We start from the raw sequence: 20,862 nt of genomic DNA on the forward strand, positions 1-20,862 counted from the left end.
GACCCCTCAGTCCACAGACTGATGCTCTATCCACTGAGCCAAACCAGCTAGGGCTAGTGTAAATTTCAAAGCAACCTGAGAGGTAGTGTTTTGTTTCTGTTTTTTGTTTTGAATTTCTGCTGTACCCAAAAGCAATCCATAGGGGGCAGCACATGATTAGAACTTGGCCTCTGGCTCCAAAGCCCAGGCTCTTTCCTCTTTCCAATGGTAGGCCAAATCAGTCCTTTCAACCGTCACAATTTTTTATCATACTCACAAAATAACTTTATTACTAACATTTTAAGTTGAACTGTGTATTTTAAAACTTAAATACATTTACATTTAAAGAAAACTCATAGGCAAAGAAAAAAAACCCATGTACACACACAAAACTAGCTGAAAAGGGAGAAACTCCCGCCCAGGCAGAAAGAGTCCCACTGGAAGTTGGAGAACAGAGACCAGAAATTACAAGGCAAAACAGGGAACTATGCAGGTGCCAGCAGTGCCACTCTTAAGGGTGGAGCCCGGATGAGCAGAACAACTGTGGGAATGGGGGAATGTGCCAGAAGGGGCTAGAAGATGAGGCAGAAAGATGGGGCTCCAGCCTATGAAGAGCAGCTGGACTGGGGAGCGGGGGAAGATGGGGAATACAAGCTGGGAGTTGAGGCCCCGGTTATGGTACTGAGAGGGGAGATACTGAAGGATGAAGGGGCTAAGGAGGGAGAACGGCCCCACATGATGAGCTAAGAGAATCAAAAGGCCCAGACTACATGTCCCTGTTCACCCAGGACAAACTCCATCCTTTTAACATGTGCTAGTCTGTGTCCAACAAGAAGAGTCACTGTGTCATCCGTGTACCACTTAGTATCACTTTGGCCATCTTCCTAGGCAAAGCTCCCTTCTATGGAATACACTAGTTTAATAAGCCACACTGCCTGAAACCATGAAAGCAGCCCATTGACCATGTCTGCTCCTGTCCACAAGTCAGGCAGTCCAGTCCAGCATACCCAGGATGTGTACACGGAGACACCACTGCTAAATCAACACCCAAGCTTCTAAGGAACTTGCCTTACCAACACAGGAAGCCACCCAGACCAAAAACACTAATATATGCCTGAGTCTTACCTTGTGTAGTGAATATCCTGACTCAAATATAATAGGTGGAAGCAATAGAAGGAAAAACATATTTGGACGAAACATTTCTTCTTCCTGTAAACATAAAATGGGAATTTTTAGAGGGGTGGAATTTGTGTAATTAAGAACTAAATCCATCAATGAAGAGCCAAAGTAATTCTTCTCTCAGGCCTGGCCCAGTGGAAACATACCATGCTTAAATAACTACCTGATAAAAACAACCAAGCAGGAGGTCAGACAAGAAAATAAAAAATAACGCCCCCACCACCAAAAAAAAGTGTATTTAACAATGTAAGACAACCCTAGCCTGTTTGCTCAGTGGATAGAACATCGGCCTGCGACTGAAGGGTCCAGGGTTCGATTCCAGTCAAGGCACATGCCTGGGGTGTGGGCTCGATCCCCAGTAGGGGTTGTGCAGGAGGCAGCTGATCAATGATTCCCTCTCATCATTGATGTTTCTATCTCTCTCTCCCTCCCCCTTCCTCTCTGAAATCAATAAATATATATATATATATATATTTTTAAAAAGTAGGGTAAGTGAGCTTAAAAGGTGACAGCAAAAGAAAAAGCAGAATGAATCGCTTCCACACAGTCATATGCTTTTTATCCTTGACTAAGGGAAGAACATTAATTTTAATGTAGAAAACTTTTCAATTCAAGCAGAACACTTTAAGAAACAAGCCCACAAATGGAACCTTCCAAAATGGTAAGCCCTAAAACAATTCACTGAGAGGAAGAGTAAACCCTCCACGTGCCTATGACGACTCTGCCTTTTCTCTGTCACAGACAACTCTGCCATTTCCCCATCTGACTGAGATAAGAGTCCCCTCCTGATGCCCTCACAACTTGGGACATGGCAATCAAGCCAGTCCCTCACCATGCTTCCAGATTCAAGTATTAAGTGCAATTATGAAAGGTATTTCTAGGTATTGCCATCTTCGGTGGAATGAAATAATAGTTGGATTTTCTATATTAACATATTTCTCTAATTGTTGGTGGGCTGGGGGAAAACACATATTGGTCTTCAAGCCCAAAATGACTATACGTAATACACATGTAGTCATAAAATACTGTAAAATTAGGCCATTTTTCATATGAAAATTTCTATGCCACAATCTTGATAGTCTGGTTTCTTGTCAAAATTCTCTATTCAAAAGAGTAACTAAATGTATTCTTATAAATGTACAGCTGTTACCATAAAGACTAAAATAGCATTTAAGAAAGGCTCAAAATAGAAGCAAATGATGACTTCTGATTAAGTCTTAAAATAACTGCCTGTACAACAAGCTCATGACTCAGGCTGGAACCACGTGAAAAGAAACGGGCTGATCTCTGGGTTTGTGGGGCAACCAATTCTCAGGATCTGTGCAGTGGAGCCACCATATAGATTCTTTTGGAGTTTCAGAAACTAACCCTTCCCTGGGAAGAAGGAAAACCCACCTACAATGGATTTCCTAGTGTCCTCCAGCCCCAATTCATGTTCACCTGGAACCTCAGAGTCTGACCTCATTTGGAAATCGGGTCTTTGCAGATAGAATTAAGGGAAGGATCCTGATGAGATCATCCTGGATTAGGATGAGTCCCAAACCCAATGACAATGTTCTCATTAGGATAGAAAAGGGATAGAAAAGGACACTCAGACACAGAGAAGGCCGTGTTAAGATGGACTAAGGCAGAGACACAGCCGTGGAATACCTGGGCCACCAGAAGAGACAATGAAGGATTCTCCCTGGGAACCTGGATTTGTTCCCTAAAGGCTCTGGCCAACACCTTCATTTCAGATTTCTAGCCTCCAGAGCGATGAGAGAATAATCTCAGTTGTTTTAAGTCACCCAGTTTGTGGCAATTTGTTACAGCAGCCACAGGATATGCATCCACCACTTTACGGTGAATAGTGTTTCAGAAAGGTCCCTGGTTCCTTTTGGCAACATCTCCCCCAAAATAGTCTGAGGTGATTTTCAGTGGCACTTGAGAAGTGTGTGTCAAATACCGCTGACCCCGCAGACTGAGAAAGTCAGTCCTTTTGGATTCTTTTTCAATCCCAGTTAAGTCAAAGCCACCTCAGCCTGGTGCAACAGTGAGTACAGCCTGTCTCCAGTGTGCTGACCTCTCTCTTTGACAGGCTTGACCTTAGAGACTTCAGTATTCCTTTGTTTTTATAGTGTTTATTTATAAAAATGATATTGGTTTTCCACTTAAAACAGTACTATGATGTTTCCTTTAAAATAAAGTTCATTGCAGCATTATGTACAACAGCTAAAAGGTGGAAACAAACCAAGGGTTCATCAATGGATGAATAAAGTGTGGTACAAATCTACATGGAACATCATTCAGCCATAAAAAGAAAGGCAATTCTGATATATGCTACAACATGGATGAACTTTAAAAACAACATGCTAAGTAAAATTAGTCAGACACAAAGGGCTAAATATTATATGATTTCACGTACATTTGGCAACTAGAATAGGTAAATTCATAAAGACAGAAAGTAGAATAGGGCTACTAAAAAAAAAAGAATAGAAAGTGGGAGGGCCCAGCCAGTGTGGTTCAGTGGTTGAGCATCAATCTATGAACCAGGAGGTCACAGTTCAATTTTGGGTCAGGGCACATGCCAGGATGTGGGCTCGACCTCCAGTAGGGGGCATGCAAGAGGCAGCTGATCAATGATTCTCTCTCATCATTGATGTTTCTATCTCTCTCTCTCCCTCTCTCTTCCCCTGTGAAATCAATTTTAAAAAATTACACACACACACACACACACACACATATATATATATATATATACATATATATATATATGAAAATAGGGAGGAGGGAATGGGGAATTGTTTAATGGATTGAGTTTCCACAAGAATGATGAAAAACTTCTGAAAATAGTGGTGATGATTATATAACATTGTGGATGTATTTAATGCTACTGAATTGTACAATTGAAAATAGCTAAAATGGAAAATTTTATGTTATGTATATTTTACAATAAAGCTTTAAAAAAACTGCTACAAAAATGTATATAAATAAAAAAGCAATTGATTTAGAGAAATATATTGAACATATGACAATACAGGTAGAAAGCAGGCCCAGTGAGACAGCCTGAAAATAGAACTTCTTGGAGAAAAAAATAACAAGCTCCTTGCTTTTCTTCTCTCCAATTGCTCCCTGTGGCACCCAGGTTCCAAACAGGTGTCCTGCTTCCCGCTTCAGCATTATACAAACACTGGTCTTCCAGGAAGCCTGCCCCTATCACCCCCGCTAGAAACCTTGCCCTTTTCTGAGGTCAAGCATTGGTTGCCTGGATGGCTCTGCAGGCACTTAATTAATCACCCAACTTTGGCTCACTTGTCTGTACTATTAAATGTATTACTATTATTATTATTTTTTTAAATATATATTTTATTGATTTTTTACAGAGAGGAAGGGAGAGAGATAGAAAGTCAGAAACATCAATGAAAGAGAAACATCAATCAGCTGCCTCCTGCATACCTCCCCCGGGGAATTGCCCGCAACCCAGGTACATGCCCTTGACCGGAATCGAACCTGGGACCCTTCAGTCCGCAGGCCGACGCTCTATCCACTGAGCCAAACCAGTTTCGGCTATTACTATTATTTTAACTTAAAACATCTGTAAAAATAAATTCACTAACACTGAAGCATGTGAAACTAAAAGTGTGAGATAACCTGCCCTCCTCTCCTCTCACAACTCAGAGCAGGGTCACAACTCAAAGGTTTCCAGGGGCCACATGGTGCTACCAGGGGAGCAGCTGCCCCTCGGTGCCTTGTATTTCTGCTGGGAAGAATGCAGGCTGCTGTTAAGAGAGCTGCTTTTTCTTTTTTTCTTTTAATATATTTTATTGATTTTTTACAGAGGGGAAGGGAGAGGGATAGAGTTAGAAGCATCGATGAGAGAGAAACATTATGAGAGAGAAACATCTATCAGCTGCCTCCTGCACACCCCCCATTGGGGATGTGCCCGCAACCAAGGTACATGCCCTCGACCAGAATTGAACCTGCGACCCTTCAGTCCGCAGGCCGACTCTCTATCCACTGAGCCAAACCGGTTAGGGCAAGAGAGCTGCTTTTTCAAGAGAAGCCAGGAGTTCAGATTTTTATGTGAAAATTCCAGAATTTTATATGGATTAATAATATTTAAAAATAAAACAACTTTAAATTGTTTTTAAATCAATTTAAATTTTGATCAACTGCTTTTAAATCAAATGAAACAAAATGTGTTAGGTACAGATCAGGCTCTGACAAGCCTAGGAGGAGAGAAAGGGTTCCAGTCTGTACCCCACAGCCTAGGACGAGCCCCAGCAAGGATGGTTAAATTTAACAAGTTGCAGGAGGCAGAGATACCATTCATAATGTGCTCCAGTGGGGCCTGCCCAGCCTCAGCTCAGCTGAGGGGGGCTCTGTACTATTAGAAGCTGAATATACACTTGAGAATTCATTTAAACATATAATATTTCCTGAATATTATGTAAAACTATTTCAAATTGTGCTTCAAACAATGGTCATATGGCTTGTTTTACAAAGTGTATACTCTACAGCAGCGGTCGCCAACTGGTGGTCCGCCGATCACTGGTGGTCAGTGAGGTCCGAAAGGTTGGCGACCACTGCTCTACAGCTTAGCAGGCAGACTAACCCCAGGGGGAGCTCAAATGTGATAAATTAAATTTTAACCATCCAATTCTTTAATATTTTGAAATGGACCTTATTTCCATTCATAATTCCATTCTGTAACACACTTGTTAATCTCTCTACTCAATATGAATGCTCAAGTTTAAGTTTAAATTCAAGTTTCAATTAGTCCTTACGCCACAAGATGATGCTCACTCTCTAATGACCACTGTGTAAACACGAAGGTGTGGCCCTCCACAAACTCAGGCCAGCATGGTGCCATGGAGAAAATACAGAATATACAGGGCCAGAGGGTGTGGACACATGGCTCAACTCAGCCACTTCATAGTTCTGTGACGCTGGGCATGTCCCGACTTCTCTGAGCATTACTTTCCTCATCTGTAAAAATGGGGTGATGATAATACTCAATCTACCTCCCATGGATATCAGGGGGACAGCATGAGCTATAGTTTGTAAAGCACACTGTAAGCTCTACAGTGTTGGACAAGTATGTTTTATTATTCTCAGCTGTGAGTATAGAATTGGAAGCTATCAACATTGTTTAACATTTAACACTAATTAGAGCCCTGGCTAGTGTGGTTCAGTTGGTTGGAGTGTTATCCTGTACACCAAAAGGTGGCAGGTTTGATTACCAATCAGAGCACATACCCAGGTTTTGGGTTCGATCCCTGGTCGGGGCATGTGAGGGAGGCAAGCAATTGGTGTTTCTCTAAGGTTAAATAAATAAATAAAGCTAATTAGAGCCTTCCCTTAAGATTATAAAAATGTGCATAAATAACATAACATTTAGTACTCCATGTTAACTTGAAACAGATATATATTTAAAAAAGCTAAGTTGTAAAGGTATCAACCCATATCTAACAGAATGTTAAAAAAATTAATGTGATAATATAAACTTCATTGATAAGAGAGCCACCATACTATCAGTGTTGCTAAAATTAAGAACAACCAAAAAAACCATAATTATGTTAAAAATGAACCTACCTTCCAATTTGCGAGTTTTTTAAACTCTATAATTTTTATAACTGCTCCCATGAGAATACCTAGAAGAGAAAATGTAAGTTTAATATAAATTTAAGGTATGAGAAAGATTACTCAGGTTTATTATTCTAGAGAAAGTATTATTATGTCTCTAAATGGCTGTTATGAATTGCTGCAAGTTTCATGTCTGAAAACACAAGAATGGAAATTAGTGTGAAGTTTTAGGAGTTGCATGAGCCTCTCAAGCAAACATACTATCATGAAGTCCACAGAAATCTCGGGGGAGAAACAGCTTACAAAATAGGACCCAGGAACAGTCTGCCTGACACAGAAGATTTAACACCTTTCATCTTCCTACATCCACCATTTTCAATGTGAAGTGGGAGAAATCTTACAAGCTAAGTTTGCCTCTTATTCCTAACATTTTCAAAAATGAACCCAAGATCACTTTCTCAGACTCAGATGGCAGCTCAATGTAGAGTATTTAGTCAGAGATAAAACCAAATGTTGAAAATTATCTGAAACTGGAACAAAACAGACCATTTAAGTTCAGGCATGTTTCCATAAAGCTGACAGTTTCATTACTCTCTCATAAAGTAATTCTCAAACAAACATCACGGGTACAATTTATGACTGCTGTGTTATTCACTAGGTAAATGCTTCTTAACCCTGTTGGCTCATCAGAATCACCATGGGAGCTTTTTATAAAATCGAGAAACCAGAGCAGAACTCCGGACCCACTGAATCACCATCTCTGGCAGGGGGTGACACAAGGCAAGTCTGAAGACCACTGTCATAGACACTGAACTACAGACTCCCCTTTCCCTACAGAGGAAGGAGCTTTCCCCATCAAATACAGAAAGCTGAAGAAACAGACCTTCTGGAGGGGTGAGGAGACAAAACTAGGGCATAGAAGTTTATTGAGAAAAGGAGCTGTACTAACACAAATTGTCATGGAGAAGAAGGGACTTGAGGTGAAGAGAGATGAGCAATTTAAACTTTATAAACCTCTATACTATTTGAATTGTTATGTATTATTAAAAGAGTAATAAAGTTACTTTGAAAGAGAGACCAAGACAAAAGAAATCTGAGCTATAAAGGGAGGCGATGACCATATCTGCAGAACAGGAGCTGCATTCATTTGTCAGGTGGCAGGAAGCACTGATTCTAAGCCCTCTCTAGCTAGAGTTCCCCAGTTGCTTCCTTTTCCTTATCTCTTCAAGTTGTGTATACATTTTAAGGAGTTTTATACAAATTTTTATCAAGTAACTAGCTCATTAATACTCTTAAAATGTTATAACAAGACCCAAAGCCCCTTTTGATGAAATCCCACTCTCATCTTAACTCTCTCTTTTCCTGCCCCAAGGTAACCAACCATCTTGACAGGTTTGAGGAATATTCTATCAGACCCTTCTCTATCCCCTTACATATTTATATTTAAACATATAGTCCTGGTGTGTGTGTGTATACACAAGACACAGCTATGTTTATTTATATAAAATTTATGGTGCTGCAATGTATCTTTCTACTATTTGCTATTTTGCTCAGTGTAAGTCTTGATCTATATGTAAAAATAGACCAAGGATTATTACATGCAAATCTGCCTCATTCCTTTTAACAGTTCTACAGCATAGCATAAAAATGCCACAGGTTGAATAGATATTTCTGCAAAGGAGATATACAAATGGCCAACAAGTACATGAAAAGATGCTTAACAACATTAGTCATCAGGGAAATGCAAATCAAAACCATAATGAGATACCTCTTCATACCCACTAGGATGGTTATAATTTTCAAAAACACAGAAAACAAGTGTTGGCAAGGCTACAGAGAAACCGGAAACCTCATACATTGATGGTGGGAATGTAAAATGGTGCAATTGCTGTGGGAAACCAGTTTGGCAGTTCCTCAAAAAGTTAAACTGAGTTACCACAGGATTCAGGAATTCCACCAAGACAACTGAAAGTGTACTTTCCTACAGAAACTTGTATATGGATGTTCATTGACAGCATTATTCAAAATAGCCCAAAGGTGGATACAACCCAAATGTCTATCAAGTGATTAATGGATTAAAAAATGTGGTATATCCATACAATGTAATATTATCTAGCAATAAAAAGGAATGAAGCACTAATTCATGTTGCAATGTGAATGAATCTTGAAAACATGCTAAGTGCAAGAAGCCGGACATAAAAGGTGTATTTTATGATGCATTTAAATGAAATATCCAGAATAGGCAAATCTGTAGAGTCAGAAATGATTGCCTAGGATTGAGGAGTAGGGCTTTGGGGGCAATAACTAAAGGGCATGAGGTTTCTTTTTGGGATGATGAAAATGTTCTAAAGTCAATTTTTAGAATGGTTGCACAATCCTATGCCTATACTAAAAAACACTGAATTACACAGTTAAAATGGGTAACTTGTATGGTATGTGAATTATATCTCAATAAAATTGTTATAGAGGAAAGAGGGAAATGGGGACTGACTGCAAATGGATAAAGAGTTTCTTTTTGAAACGATGAAACTGTTCTGGACTTAGATAGTAGTGGTAGTTGCACAATCCTGTGAATTGTACACTTGGAAACTGTGAAGTTTATGGTATGCAAATTACATTTTAATTTTTTTAAAGTCACATTTTAAAAACTAGTCCCCCAATGATGGCTGTCTCCAACGGTTTGCTATTAACAGTGATGCTGCAATGAACGTATTTGTGCATGCCTCTTGTGTAAGAGTGTTGCCCTAAGGCGGATCCAGAGACAATGAATGGCATGAGCTTTTTTATATCTGAAAATGTTGCCAAATTATCCTCCAAAGTGGCAGTATGGCTTTCCACCAGAGCAATCCCCACATCCTCACCGACCCTGGAAAATCATCAGACTTTAAACATTTCTGCCAATATGCTGGGCAAGACACTGTACTTTAAGGTTTCAGTTTGCATTTTCAGTCAACCTGCCTTCAGTAATCATTCCTGAATACCAGGAAAGCTGAACCTCTTTTCATGGTTTCAGATTTCACTTTTAAAGCTAGTGTTTTTCTGCTCTACTAAAACCTCAACTTTCATTTTCCTTTGTAAATGTACACCAAACTTTAATACCATGATTAACACTTGAAATTACATATGAAACAGTAACATTTAAAAATCAAAAATTATTCTATTGCCTAAGCTTGTTTTTATATTCTTACTAGAGGCCCGGTGCTACAGTCCCTAGGCTTGGCCTGCGATCAGGGCCATCATCCCTGCCTGCCCGCAGCCGGCCCCGCCCTGCCCCCCGCTGCCACCCACCCCCCAGTTCCCTGTTTGCCATCACCATCGGGTGATTGGAGCCTTCTGGCCAGGAGGAGGAACCGAGAGGTCAGCGGTTCCATCCGCTCGCTGGCCCCGCCCCCACCCCTGCCATGGGTTGCCTCTGTGTGTGGGTGACTGGTGGGGTGGGGGCATTGGCCTGGTGCCACCCGTGTTCCCCACCCCCCCCCCCAGTTCCCCATTTGCCATTGGGTGATCAGAGCCTGTTGGCCATGGAAAAGGACCGAGAGGTAGTCAGTGCGCCTCATAGTGACTGGTCGAGTGGTCGTTCTGCCATTAGGGTCAATTTGCATATTACCCTTTTATTATATAGGATAGAGGCCTGGTGCACAGGTGGGGGCCGGCCCACCTGCCCTGATGGGGGCCCCGGATTGGGGTGGGGGGTCTTCACTGGGGGGCGGGGCCAGCCGGGGCGAGGGGCCATGGGTGGTTTGCAGGCCAGCCACACCCCTGATTGGGGTGGGAGTCCCCTGCTGGGGGGCGGGACTGGAGCACTTTGCTGGCCAATCCTGCCCCAATCGGGGTATGGGTCACTGCTGGGAGGCGGGGCCAGTTGAGGTGAGGGGCTGTGGGGGTTTGTAGGCCAGCCACACCCGATTGTTGTTGGGGTCCCTGCTGGGGGCGGGGCCAGCCAGAGCAAGGGGTGGCAGTCGTTCTGTTCTCTGGTTGTTCTGGTTGTTTAGCTGTTTTGGTCACTGGGCTTTTGTTGTATAGGATTTATTAGGCACTGGAAATCTTTGTAAAATATGATATTATTATTACTAATAATACTATTATTATTATGGCTTGAGTAATCCTTTTGAGAAGTCCTAAGACTGAACTATGGCACAGCATTAAATTGGAAAACTATTCCTTTACCTTTTGAGATTGAGGTATACTGTTAGGAGAAATTATTTTTTACCACACAACTGTCCACCAGGTGGAAATAATACCCTAGAAACAATTTTGTATATTCCTATCAGTAAAAAGAATTTGAGCATGCACTTTCAAGTTACAAATGCATCTTATCTAATAAAAGAGAAAAACGGTAATTGGCGTACGACGATACCCTTTTCATTGGCTAATCAGGGCTATATGCAAATTAACTGCCAACAAGATGGTGGCTAATTTGCATATGTAGGCACAATGCAGGGAGGCGAAAGGGAAAGCAGGAAGAAGCCCCCTGCCACTGACAGTGATCGGAAACCCAGGGGGGAGCTAAGAGCTGGGGGGCAGGGCAAAGGCGGCCCTGGGGCCGCCTTTGCCCTGCCCCCCAGCCATGATCAGAGAATCAGGTGCCTTTTCCGCCCTGGCCAGTGATAGCAGGAAGTAGGGGTGGAGCCAGCGATGGGAGCTGGGCACGGTCGAAGCTGGCAGTCCCAGGAGCTAGGGGTCCCTTGCCTGGGCCTAAAGCGAAGCCCACGATCGCAGGGCCGCTGCAGCTGCGGGTCCCCGCTGCCCGGGCCGGACGCCTCGGCCAGAGGCGTTAGGCCTGGGCAGGGGCGGAGCCTGCAACCGCGGGGAGCTGGGGGTCCCCTGTCCAGGCCTGACACCTCTGCCGGAGGCCTCAGGCCTGGTCAAGGGGCCGATCCTGCGATTGGAGGGTGATGGGGGTCAACGCCTGAGGGATCCCAGTATGTGAGAGGGGGCAGGCTGGACTGAGGGACACTCCCCGCCCCCACACACCCAGTGCACGAATTTCGTGCACCGGGCCCCTAGTATTATTATAAAACAGTGCTACTATATTAATATATTTTAAAATATACACAAAAATAGAAATTGTAAAAAAGTGAGATTAAAATTAAATAGAAACATAAATCTTACTATTTTCTTTTGCCCCCCAATGGATCTTCATGCACACACTTCATTATGGACACTAATGGATTAAGTAAAAACACTGGGAACAATTAATAATGACTTGTTGAGCCTATTCTCCCAGGGTTTGTCATTTCAACTTATTTCTAATCCTCAAGAGAATGTTGCAGGTAGGAAGGCTCAAAGAGTTTAAGAAGTTTGTCTGACAGCTCAGGGCCAGACTAACTACTGGCTCCTGGGTACATTCTACCACCTCATGATACTGGTCTACCATGACCACTGTAAAATACCAGTGTTCTTGATAATTAACATTACAGGAAAAATGCTTAAAATGCATTAATTGTAATAATAAGGTTACAAAACAGTACGTTGAACATGATCCTAATTCCCTTAAAGAATATATATGCACACACATATTTATTTGCACTGTGTTAAAAATAAACACACAGACACACAGTGCAGATAATTTTGAAAACCCAGTCCTTGATTCTACTACTTATACTAAAGTAGATGCTACTCCAAAGATACTCTAAAAGACAGAAGACCTGCCAGTAGGATGGGAATCAGTATCTCAGGGTTGTCTATCTGTTTTCTGGGGGAAAGGCTGTTTAAACGTTTTGTTTTTAAAGTAGCTTACTTCTTCAAAGGAATGGTATCCCTTACTAATGTGAAGAGAACATTGATATGGTGAAAGAGGAAATTTATAGAAATCAGCACCAACATAGCCAGTTTCAGAATGCAATTCTTTAACAGCTTTTTACTTTTAAAATGTAGACTACCTCACCTAGCTGGCGTGGCTCAGTAGTTGTGCGTCGACCTATGAACCAGGAGCTCATGGTTCGATTCCTGGTCAGGGCACATGCCCAGCTTGCGGGCTCGATCCCCTGTGTGGGGCGTGAAGGAGGTAGCCAATCAATGATTCTCTCTCACCGCTGATGTTTCTATCTCCCCTTCTCCTTCCCTCTCGGAAATAACAATTAAAAAAAAGTAGACTACCTCACTATTCTGGCATATCTGGAAGATTTAAATATAAAATACAACTTAAAGATGATAAAATGCTGTGACAAGAGAAGATGACCATAAAACTAGGGAAGTCAAAGCAAGGCTCTAGGCAAAAGCAGGAAGCTATTACACATGAGCACACATTTAGCTAATGGCAGCAAAACAGCAACATGAACTTCCAAGAATAAATTATCACCTCCGATCTGTGTTTCCAGAAACATGGAGGCGAAAAGTCTGTGCTAGCACTCTTCCGTAGAATGTGACAGCCTGGAGAATCCTCTGTCGAATGCAATCATTTTGTCAATCTGACAACCAGTTTTGGCCTTTAAGATAGCTACTCTAACACCAACACATGAATGTCTGTTTCTTCTCTAATAAATCAAACACTTAAGACTCAGGGAGAGTTACCTGTGGGACATCTTAAGTTGCATCAACATTAGATCCTGAGTCTAAAAAGTAATGAAAGCTATTACAGTTAGGAGCCTCCCTTTAAGTTTCATTTAAAAACATTTTTAATAACTTAAGTACAATTGGAATATAATTACTGTATTTGCTTTTTTCCAGAATTACTTTTAGTCAATAATTCAGGGACTGAATGATTTTTTCCTCATCTTCTACTCAAAACCCTCATCAACAAAAAGAGCACTTCTCTTAAAAAAAAAATCTTTTAGTCAAAACAAGAAGGAATTGTCTAGTCAGTGTTGCTCAGTGTTTGAGTGTCAACCTATGAACCAGGAGGTAAAGGCTCAATTCCCAGTTGGGGCACATGCCCGGGTTGATCCCCAGTGTGGGGCGTGCAAGAGGCAGCCAATCAATGATTCTCTCATTGATGTTTCTATCTCCCCCTCCCATCCTCTCTCTGAAATCAATAAAAATATATTTTAAAAAATAAGAAGGAATTCCTATAATTAAAAACACAGATATAGTTAAGAAGGTTATGACAGGAGGCACTTTTGTGTATTCTATTCACTAAATGATCTAATCAAATCCAGTTGTAAGTTAAAACCAGGTTTTCTATCTATCAGCTGTATTCAGGCTAAACCTTTCCAGGACTTACATAACCCCATTCTGGCCTTTTCGTGCTCTAAAATAAAATATGATTGTGGGGGAAAAATCTACCCCTGTTTTTTGCTACATATGACAGAGGATAGTGGACAATACAATTATTTATTTTTCTTTCCTTAAAATTTTAGCCCTAAATCTATAAACAGTGAATCAGCACTATATGGCCAATGAAAATAAATATATGAGCTTAAGTAATACATGGAAAGAATAGTAAAAAGAACACCAAAAATGATGTAAACTTAAACCAAATAAAGCCATCTAATTGATATATATGTCTATAAATGGTTTGGAAGAGAATGAAGCATGGTAAAATTGTCAATGAAAAGGATTTTTGTATAACTGTTTAACCATGCCAAAAATTTATTTTTTTAAAAAGAGGCCCAAATTACAGAATTTCATGAAGTATATAAAGTATCTGAAAGCTTTGGACAAGGGCCAGTAAGGAAGTATCTTTAGAACACCATGTTGATATTTTTTATAAAGAATTAAAAAAGTATCAAGATTCATTTAAAAATACAATAAAATATAAGGGAGAAATGCGTCTTTACAGTATAGCTAAGTCCTTTTCTATAACAACACTTTCTTAGGAACACTGAAGGCTTAGCCACCACACAAAAGGCCAATACTGTCTCTAAGTGGCTGTGGGCTTCTGTACTTCTGGCTGGAAGAGGCAGGCCGGGAAATTTATCCTGAAAGAATGAAGACCCCATTTTCTCCGACAGCTTCATCTCGGGGTTTTTTTTTTGGCACAAAAGTTGGAAATTCTTGACACGGAGAATATCTCAATATTTTGTTACATTTTGCTCCAGTACTACAAAAGTTCTCCTTCAATTTACACAGCTTTATGAAATGCAGAACTATTTTGATAGTTTTGTCAGCTTTTCTAAATTCTAACCAAATGTCCCTTAATAGAATAAAAACTACTTTCTGAACCCAGCACTCTCCCTGGTAGTTCTCTTAGTGTTCCAATCACCTAAGCTAGCAAATAATTATTGAAAATGATTATTTTCCATTATCCCTCCCAAGACCTGCCTGTACAGTCTAGTTATTTCTGCAGTATCAGTAAACATATGAATCTTGTGGATGGAGAGCCTTGGTTGATCCCCAACACCATTTCCCCCCAACCCCCTGCCATGCCCAGTTCTGGGGTGGCCATGTGGTCAGAAGTCAACTACAACTTCTGGTGGAACCAGGGAGAAGAGGAGGCCACCTTGCCCACTCTGCTTGCTACTATAAATACGACTGTTTATTTGTTTGTTTAATGATTTTAGAGAGAGGAAGGGAGAGGGAGAGAAACGTCAATGATGATAATCATTGATTGGCTGCCTCCTGCATTCCCCACACTGGATATCGAGTCCACAACCTGGGCATGTGCCCTGATCAGGAATCGAACCGTGACCTCCTAGTTCAGGGTCAATGCTCAACCACTGAGCCACACTGGATAGGCTCTGTTTGGTACTGTAAAGACAGTAAGCCTGAAGCTATGAAGACGTACCACATGGAGAGAGCCTGCCCAAGAGGGAAGCCAAAACAAAGGGAAGCACTGTTGAAAAATGGAGAAAAACTGAGTCCAAGAGACTTGACCCAGCTAAATAAGAAGCTAGCACCGCCTGTGTGTGTGTTTTTTTGTTGTTGTTGTTCTATGAACCAATGGGTGTATAACTCAACCCCACCAATTTATTTCCTTTGAGTCAGTCTGAATTGATTTTGTCCTTTGAATAGAAAGAGTCCTATCCCATATCAATTAAGATGTTTTTAGCTGCAAGTAAAAATGATTTAAATAGATGTTTGTCATCCTATATAATAAAACCCTAATATGCAAATTGACTGAACAGCGGAATGACTCGGGGAACTACTGGTCACTATGATGTGCACTGACCACCAGGGGGCAGATGCTCAACGTAGGAGCTGCCCCCTGGTGGTCAGTGTGCACCCACAGGGGGAGTGCTGCTCAGCCAGAAGCCGGGTTCACGGCTGGTGAGCGCAGCGGCGGTGGCGGGAGCCTCTCCCACCTCCGCTGCAGGCGGGCAGTAAGGAACGAGGGGGTCCCAGACTGCAAGAGCCCCAGACTGCGAGAGGGATGTCTGACTGCCAGCTTAGGCCTGATCCCAGGATGACATCCCCTGAGGAGCCCCGGACTGCGAGAGGGTGCAGGCCAGGCTAAGGGACCCTCACTCCCTAGTGCACAAATTTTGTGTACCGGGCCCCTACTCTCATATAAAAGGCAGCTCTGAGATAGGTAGCTATCACTTCAACAAACAAAAATGCAGTCAATGCCCTAGCTAGTTTGGCTCGGTGGATACAGCGTCAGCCTGTAGACTGAAGGTGTCCCGGGTTTGATCCCGGCCAAGGGCACAAACCTGGGTTGTGGGCTTAATCCCCAGTGTGGGGCGTGCAGGAGTCAGCCAATCAATGATTCTCTCTCATTATTGATGTTTCTATCTCTTTCTCCCTCTCCCTTCCTCTCTGAAACCAATAAAAATATATTAAAAAATAAAAAGAATCTAGGTTTCTCATCTGTCCCCCTGGCAATCCTTAGCATTCTACCTTTTGTCTTTGAGCCACAGTGGCAGAAAGATGGCTGCCAGAGCTCCAGGCATCACATCCTCATACAATAGCATCAAAGAAAGGGAAAATTACTCTTTTTATCAGAGAGAAGACAATTTTTCCTAGAGCCAGCACAGAGCACCCATTCCCTTGGTCTCACTGGCCAGAACTGGATTTTACACTGCCTTGCTACCTCTATCCTTCTTTGGCAAAGGAGAGTAAAATTATTATGACAGCAAAGACCAATCTTGATTTGGAGGGGCCCATCTTCTGTGAGCACATTGTGGCAAGACACTTGATCAAAATAAGGGCTCTATTTTCAAGGAAGAAGGGAGGAAATGACTCTTGGGTAGGCAACCAATAATGTATGCTGTAAGTCCTAATACAAGCACATGCAAGGGATAGTGAAAAATTTGACATTCCAAACCAAATGATAATACTATCATTTTAATTTCCATGTGTCCACACCTAAATATGCACCAACTATATTTATTATTTTTAAGAAACTATGAAAACGGACTACAAAACTGTAAATTCCTTGTAATGGCTTTTTAAAGTCTTTACTGAAATGCCCCAGAATAATAGGTATTAGCTATGTAGGTTATTTTCAACATGCCTAAAATAGGAAAAGGAATGTTAATGAATGATCCTCCCATTCTTAGAGCTCTAAGGCTATCCTGTTAGCTAAGGCTATTAGAATCTGCCATGGGGTACAGCTGAAGAGCCCACTAAATAGAGAACAGGAACTCTTTTGAGCAAAACTGGTTTTCAACTCTACTAAAGATCAATGCTATACAGTGGTGCCTCTTCCTTAAAATATGGCGTCAGTGGGGGTCATGAAGCCTAGATGAGACGGCAATGCGAACACTCCTAGGCCAGAACTGGCACACAGTAGTGCTGTGAAGTCCAGGGAAAACAGAGGAGGGCTGAACACGGGCAGCAGGAGCACAGGTGGTGACGGGGAGGGAGAATGAACAGAGTCTGAGAGTTCATTTCCAAAGCTAACCTAAACCACAACTATATTGTGAAATAATTACTCAATACACTAAACAAAATGTACAAGGCAAAGAAAATTAACTTAAAGCACCAGCAGTGAAAAGAAAAAACTAAATATCATCAGTAGGCCTGTAAGTAACTACAATATTATAATCTGGTAAGAGCTTTAGCTGAACTTAGTAAAATCTTATTTACTATGTCTTTTTTTTTTTTTTTTAAGGTTTGGATGATTTTTTACAGAGAGGAAGGGAGAGGGATAGAGAGTTAGAAACATCGATGAGAGAGAAACATCGACCAGTTGCCTCCTGCACACCCCCTACTGGGGATGTGCCCCCAACCAAGGTACACGCCCTTGACCGGAATCGAACCTGGGACCTTTCAGTCGCAGGCCGATGCTCTATCCACTAAGCCAAACCGGTTACGGCTTATTTACTATGTCTTAAGCATCCCCACCAACATTTTCCTCTTCATCTTAGTATTCACTGAAAATAAGGTCTCTGCTTCTTCCTCCACTAACCACTTCAATGAACGTACAAATGAGGTCATACCTGTTATTCCCTTTAAATAGAGGCTAATTATCTTACAAATTAAATGCCACAGGAAACAAAAGAGAGAAATTCGAGGTAGAATGGAATGCTCTCTGAAGACTTTAGATCTGACTCTGACATTAAAGTGAGCCATTTCTTTTTCCTAAACTGTAAAGTGAGAGCCCCATTGGCTGTAAAATTCAGTGACACTATCAATTAGTGCCAATTACTTGTCTTAGTTCAGCAGAATGTCAGCATAGCCTAGTAGCAGATGTATTCTAGAAGTAGAAAAGGCCTTGGAGCTGTACTGAGGGGTTTCTATGTGACCTTCATGAGGTCATCACCCCTCTCTGAGCCACAATGTCCTCACCTGTATAACGGGATCATAACACCCTCATGGCAGGTGGTAGTGAGGATTAAATGAGATCAGGAATGTACATCTTTTGTGGTTCCTGGCAGTACGAGGCACTAAAAAAATCATAGTTATTGCTACTGCTTTTATTAGACTCACCAATAAGCACTTACCTAAAGAAACAACAGCAACACTCTCTGGCAAGAAATGTAATCTGTATCGAATCAGTAAATGCACCAATATGATGCAGATAGCTGTAGGAAAAATAAGACATTATTAAAACAGCACATTTTAAAATGATAAATACCAAGTTCAAGGCAATAATTACTTCTGGAGGGCTGCCAGGGAAATGGACAACTGTCAGTGACACTGTAAACTTCAGTGGCATTTGCAATCTATTTCTTTAACTGGAAACTCACAGTGTTTAAAACATTTTCTCTATACTTCTTTACATCTAAGAGCATCAGACATCTAATATTTTTCTAAGCAATAAAAATTATTCAAACTTCCCAGATTCTAAGAAATGGTCTTCAACTTTATTGAAGTAGTCATCAACTGGAAAACTCCAAATAGTGAAGACCAAGTCAATGAAATCAATCACTTTCATGTAACTATAATATGCTGACATGAAGTATTTTACCACCTGGTGAATGGTTCTCTCTTAACACAGAGGAAAGTGAGGGTGTTTTAAAAAACAGAACAAAGTAAATGCTTTGGTTTGGTGATAAGATTGTCAGAAACCTAAAGATGGGGTACTTGCTCTCCAGCTGGGTACTGGGGCTCCCACTGGTTGAGGGCTCCCCATTTGCCAGGCACTGTTCTGACCCCCAACACCCCCCTTAACTATTATTACCATTCTCTCCTTTGATTCTAGATGAGAAAACTGGGGCTCAGAGGTCACTTCACCGGGAGGTGCTGCAGGGTGGAGCCAGATTCCAAACTTGTGCCCTTAACCTCGGGCACCCCCACCTCCCTCCTGGCTGCCTTCATGCCTCAGTCACGAAAATACAATTAATGTCTGACTTTCCTCACAGACGTGTTGTCATAAAAGAAAAGAATATAAAACTATTTAAAAGGAATAAGGATTTCTGGATTATCCCCCCCCCCATTAAAGTATACTTTTACATAAAAATTCCTAAATGTAATTTCATGGTCCACGTGTTAATGTGCATGTCTCTTTTTGTTAGGCATCTAGGTGGTACACTACCTCCTCAATCAAAGTATCATCTTAATAATACTAAAAATAATTTATTATTATTTTTTGTAAAAAGGAGTCTTTAAACAATCTGCATGGCTGTTAACTGGCCAGCCTCAGAGCCACACTGGCAGATTAGATATCTTTAGTTCTACCAAAAAGCACCAGGTGGCCAGAGAAAGGAAATAGTTGTAAATATACAAATTTTGTCCTTTCATTCTGTGCTCTAAACCAGCAGTCGCCAACTGGTGGTCTGAAAGGTTGGCGACCGCTGCTCTACACTATTAATCTGTGGTGTTATTATAAATATTTAACCTATTTAGAAAAATTCTACATTAAATACTAAGAGCAAGAAAAAAGTTCCAGTGCATAATCATAACATGTGACCAAAGCATGCCTATTGTGTAAAAAGACAGGCGCGTGAGCACATAAGTAGATAGATAATAAATTAGGGAGCTAAATCAGTTTCTGATCCTTTTTTGCACCAAGCTGGATGAAAAAATTAATTTAAAACATGTATTCTCCTAAATCAAACCATCTGCATCTTTCAGAACAAAGATGGAAACTATTAACAGAAAGGGCTAAATACAGGGCTCAAGGAAGGTCATCAGCCATTAAAGAGAATGAGGTCTGAAAAAACTACCCACAGGATGGGAGAAAATATTTATAAATTAGATATCTGATAAGGATCTAGTATCCAGAATATATAAAGAGCTCTTACAACAAAATGAAAACAACACAATTTAAAAATGAACAGAGGGAGAACCAAGATGGCGGCATAGGTTAACGCCGGAGTTTGCTGCTTTGAACAACTACTTCAAAAGTGAAACCAAAAAACGGAAGGGACATCACCCAGAACCACAGGAACGCTGGCTGAGTGGAAGTCCTACAACTAGGAGGAAAGAGAAACGCACACGGACACTCAGAGGAGGCGCAGTGCTGAAGTCAAATTCTGAGGTGCGGAGTGCGAGGAGCGGGCTGGCGGCGGAGGGCGCGGTTGTTGTTTTCAATCGGGAGGGAGTCGCAGACTCTGAGCTCCAGATACAGGCGAGTCTTTGGGGACCCATACTCAAACGGGAGAAGCGGGACTGTCTGGCTTCGGTCAGAGCGAGGGCAGCTTTCTCTCCGAGCTTTGCAGCGGGTGCTGGGACTCAGAGAGGCAGAGCCCCTGGGGACAGGACTGAGAGCCGCCATAACTGCTCTCTCAGGCCCACCCTGTTGATCCTGTGCGACCCGCCCTGCCCAAGCCCTGCACAGAGGCATTTGCCGGATAGCCTCAGGCAAAGGCTAGATTAGCACCTCCCTAGAGGACAGAAGTTCTCTCACTGCTGACACAGCTGATTCTCATAGCC

The 20,862-nt window shown here is 41.7% G+C and overlaps 1 protein-coding gene across 4 annotated transcripts in view; it reads right to left on the reverse strand.

Annotated features, from left to right (window-relative positions):
• The window catches only part of SLC9A8 (solute carrier family 9 member A8), a 68,843-nt gene that overhangs the window by 39,139 nt on the left and 8,842 nt on the right, over nt 1–20,862 (reverse strand). For 2 of the 4 annotated variants that reach the window (XM_059705336.1, XM_059705334.1), the window contains exons 3-5: nt 18,489–18,569; nt 6,733–6,791; nt 1,105–1,188 (exon numbers count right to left, since the gene is read on the reverse strand). In XM_059705336.1, coding sequence (XP_059561319.1) covers nt 1,105–1,188; nt 6,733–6,791; nt 18,489–18,569 — 224 coding nt within the window. Of the gene's footprint in view, nt 1–1,104; nt 1,189–6,732; nt 6,792–10,890; nt 10,966–18,488; nt 18,570–20,862 lie in introns of those variants that run through there. The other 2 variants (XM_059705337.1, XM_059705335.1) reach the window with 2 other exon arrangements.

This window comes from Myotis daubentonii, chromosome 8 (assembly GCF_963259705.1).
Source record: "Myotis daubentonii chromosome 8, mMyoDau2.1, whole genome shotgun sequence".
In the NCBI taxonomy this organism is placed as follows: Eukaryota; Metazoa; Chordata; class Mammalia; order Chiroptera; family Vespertilionidae; genus Myotis; species Myotis daubentonii.